The sequence below is a fragment of the Metopolophium dirhodum genome, chromosome 6 (genome assembly GCF_019925205.1).
Source record: "Metopolophium dirhodum isolate CAU chromosome 6, ASM1992520v1, whole genome shotgun sequence".
Classification (NCBI taxonomy): domain Eukaryota; kingdom Metazoa; phylum Arthropoda; class Insecta; order Hemiptera; family Aphididae; genus Metopolophium; species Metopolophium dirhodum.
In genome coordinates this window covers 25,532,182-25,536,886 of record NC_083565.1, presented here as the reverse complement: position 1 = coordinate 25,536,886, position 4,705 = coordinate 25,532,182, and the positions used below count along the sequence as shown (strand labels likewise).

Here is a 4,705-nt window from a genome sequence, read left to right as displayed (position 1 = left end):
AGCACCACTATCAGCAAATAATGTACTTATTTGGCAAAGGATGGGCTGGTCTATAACAGTAAAAACAATTTGTGACCTAACTATGAAATATTATGTATTTCATTTTATTTTGTTGAAGTACCTACCTATTAATTAAAAACAATTTTTAACACGACGTATTTACGTATTATTTTTGTCTTTCAGTTTATCTAATTTTGTACGGTTAAAATATATTTCCTTTGTACCCAAATAATTATTAAGTACAAATAATGTAGAACTCAATTTTATTTTAACAACAAATACTTTTATTAATACAGTGTTAGATGGGTAACAATAAATTGGAAATTATATTAAGTATGTAATATTATCAAGGTATACATGCATTTAGGTGAATAATTATAATATTGCAATGATAGATGACAGATGATAGATGCTAGATGCTAGATGATAGATGATAGATGATATATGATATATGATAAATGATAGGTGATAGATGGGTGATAGTAGGTGATTCATCAATACGATGATTCTGGGTGGTCTTGAGGACTTGCGACCGGCGTCGACCCGTTTTGTGGCGCAGCGGAAACTTCATACAGCTGACTACTGTTCGACTGCCGACTGTAATATTATTTGAAAATATTATTTCTACTTAATCGTAATATTATATTATATTATAATAAATATTAAGTATGTATATTATTAGTTACCTAACAATTGGGATGTCATTTTTGTAGATATTGACGCCGACAAGATAGTTATGGCCAAGCAAAATACCACGATTTATGGCGTACCTATCCGACGAAATTGTTGGAAACTCTTCCAAACTGGCAAATCAGATAAACGGTGACGTGTTCGTTACTTCGCCATCATGGGGTGGACCAAAAACACAAAAATGTAGGTTATCGGGCTGTCAGCTGTATGTATGATAAAGTTCCAGGAAGTAGTAATTACAATAGCCCCTAAAATTCTGTTACACCTCAACCTTAATAAAAATAAAGAATGATTAGAAAATGGCAACGGAATTGGCCTACAAATCTGAAAATGCGTTGATAGACAGATAGCTCCTCAACGTAATATTATGGCTGGTCCAATAATAATTTTTCCGTCTGCACATCATCAGACCGATGCACGACGGCTGCTCACCAACGTATCAACATCCACAAGATAACTCTGGTACGTTTTTAAACAATACCGCTCATTCTTGCGGAATGCTATAAAGAAAATTAATTTATTAGATAAATATTATACTATAACAGTTTTTAAATATAGACGTTTTCAACTTACAGTTATACAAGTGGATGTCGACCAGTTTGGGAGCGACGTCTGGTACGGAATTGTTCTAATGAATTCAAACATAAATAATACATTATTATAATATTGTTATGTATATGTATATACGGGTTAGGTATATTAAATTCATTAAGTAGGTACTATATTAATAATATAGTCTATTAAATATTTTTTTACTATGCTTTTATTGTATTAAATACACAATGACTTATAACTTACATTATTGGACCGGACATACATCAACGTTGAGTTGAGGTATCTGTCTATAAAGACATTTTCAATTTTTCTAAGGCTGGCCCCAACTCCGTTGCACATTTTCCAACACTATAGACATTTAAAATATAAATTATAGTTCCACATAAATAATAATATAATTATATTTAAGCTAAATGATGTACAAACCTCATTTTTATCAATGTTTTTGGGAAGGTGTAACAGTATTTTTGGGGCAATCGTTTTCCCCAATTCCAGAATCTTATCCATGCACAAAGCTAACGGCCCGATAACATCCAGTTTGTTGTACTCTGGACCTCCCCATGGCGGCGACGTGACTATAACATCACCCTTTATCTGATTAGCCAATTTGAAGAAGTCTCCCACAACGAATTCGATCTTATCCAGTACGCCATAAATAGCGGCATTTTCCTTGGCCATAACTATTTTGTCGGCGTCAATATCTACTGCAATGACTATTACAAACAGAAAATATTACAATTATTAGAATCCGCAGATAATAGGTACCTACTTAATATATTATTATAATATATAAGTAGGTACATTATAGACAATTATTACATTTCGGTGATTACCAATTAAGTAGAAATAATATGTTCACATTTTATTTCCACGAAAACGGTTTTATTTATTTTTAATGCAAAAAATATTACAGTACCTTTGTCGAACAGTCGTGCAAGCTGAATTATGTTTCCGCCGGCGCCACAAAACGGGTCCACAGCCACTTTCACCCGGCCACACTTTTCCGCCATGTACAAGCTAAGAGTCTCGGGACAGACCGAGTAAAAGCTCTCTATAAAACCAAACATACGATTATAATATATATCATTTTTATTTTTAACATGGTATGATACGTATATAATATATAAAGGTTTTTTTTTACATACCCTCGTCCAACAGAATGCCTTGGTCAAATTTAGAAAACAAGGCATATCTTTTCTTCCAATATTTATAAGTAATTGGTCTGCGGGCAATATAAAAATACATTATTTAATTTCTGATTATACCTATAAGTAAATGCACGTACGTGGTATCGACCCGCGCTGATGACGCCTTTTTCACGGTGCCAACGTGAGTACCATATTCCGTGGTGACGGAACTGCCCGGTACCGTAGCGACGTCCGCAACCGTGGTGTTTATGGCGCGGATCGGACCTCCAGCGGCAGACTTAAGCGGCGTCTGCTCTTCAGGTCGGCTGGAGGGTCCGATCCACTCCACTACCACAAACATAACGGTGCCGATAGACTCAGCGATGAGCCAAATGACAAAGGCCAGCGTCGCAGTCGCTAGTCTTGCGCTATCCATCGCGATGGACACGCGACGCGACGCTGTTTCCCCGTCTGCCAAAACGGCGGCCCATGGCACACGTCTTCTCCATGCCCGTTGCACTGCAGGACTCATAACGATTTTGGCGATGAACGCAGTCATCGCGAGTCCAGCGTACAACAGGCAGAGCAGCAACGCCAAGATACTCAAAGACAAAGTGCCAACCACGGTGACGACCAGCATTGACAACAGTCTTATTACACCTGCTGTGAGATTTTCGTCCTGCAATAAAATAAAAATTAAAGTCAATAATTATTCATAGTTAATTCAAGACACACGCACGAGAGGCTTGCAACAGCGTTTTTCTATATAATATCAAATCATACTTACGTTTTCTTCGATGCACCAAGCGGCTAACATTGTCTGTGCCCGCATGTACCGTACCTTAAAGTTTTCTAGTCCATATGGCATGACTATTGAAAACTTTAAGCAAATAAACAAACAAGAAAAAACAGAAAAAAACTAAGTTATATGAACTAAATAAAAAAAAAAACAAATCTAATTTACCTTAAATTACAAAAAATTACAAGAAATTAGAAAAAAAAAAAAACAGAATACTTTTGCACAAGAGAGAGAAAGCGCGTTGGGAGTTTTCAAAGAGCAAGCTCGGCGTTATAATATGAGATGTATAAGCGGCTTGGCGTCTAAGAAATAAATGTCATATTTTATCGTGTGTTTACGCCTTTTATAGGAAAAATTTTAGCCGCACACACCATTGGTAACAAACGTGACTGTTTATATACAGCCAGCATGGGAATTTTTTACGAGAAAAAAATCATTATTTTATATTAGCCAACAAATTTACTATAACCTGCCCATAAAAATACGCGAGTACATTATATGAAACCTATACCCTACTGTGCAGGTCCAGGACCGTATTTACAATTTTGGCACCCACGTTTTTGCTCATGATTAATTTGTCCCGTTTCAATATTTATTATCCAAAAAAAATCAGAAACAACTGTCTTATTATTACTAAATATAATTAAAAACTATATAATATGCCAAACAACTATGGACGACTATATTATCATACCATATTATTATTCTCATAATAAATTGTTGTGACAATGCTCTTTTGCAGAGTTGAATAATATTTAGATAGGTACCTGTTTTGTTATAAAATAATAAAGATAGAATTTCTATAGCATACCATAATCTAACATTTGTTATTAGGTATACATACAAGATTTATTGAATGCTTCAATGAAATTCAGATAACGATGGAATAGTAAAAGTGGTTTTAAATATTTTAAAAGCTGTGGGGTTGTAAATAATATAATATTATTGTCGTCGTTAATTCAAACAGATAAATTTTTGGAAATGTGTACTCCTATATTATAATAAGCCACGTCTCATTTTAGATAGACAGTAGAAGAATAATAATTAATAACAGCTCGCGCTTAAAACCACGTCATGCTGATTTAGGCAAGTGTATGTTTCTATAATTATGTGCTTCTGCGAATTTGGGGTTTTTTTATATTTTAATTAAAATACCAATATATGTATACTTATCATTACGTCTTGTTAAAAATAATAATAATAATAAAATCGTATCCACACAACGTTTGAAAACGCGTTACTATGTTTCAATGTTTGGAAAATAACAAACAAATCGTATTCAAATTATTGCGAATTATTTTTCGATCGTATTTTAAAAATACAGAATTAATCCTTATCAATGTAGCCTGTTGCACTTTTGCGATTCATGTGATACTACATAATAATATTACCGCGTTCCGTAGGCCGTGCTTATCAACTTATTGTGAGACCCACCCGGGCAGACTTACGTAATAGTTAAGCACGGTCCGGACGTTAAAGTTCTAATACTCGCGTATAAATGACATTGCGACCGACGGCTATAGGCTGTCACTCA

General features: G+C 34.6%; 1 protein-coding gene across 1 annotated transcript; it reads right to left on the bottom strand.

Annotated features, from left to right (window-relative positions):
• Positions 1 to 1,461: 1,461 nt before the first annotated feature.
• Positions 1,462 to 1,965, bottom strand: LOC132946350 (trimethylguanosine synthase-like). Its single transcript, XM_061016320.1, has 2 exons — positions 1,672 to 1,965; positions 1,462 to 1,593 (listed from the first exon to the last, which is right to left on the bottom strand). Exons 1-2 carry the CDS (start codon positions 1,921 to 1,923, stop codon positions 1,462 to 1,464), a joined length of 384 nt encoding a protein of 127 aa, XP_060872303.1. The 5' UTR covers positions 1,924 to 1,965.
• Between the last annotated feature and the right edge of the window lie 2,740 nt (positions 1,966 to 4,705).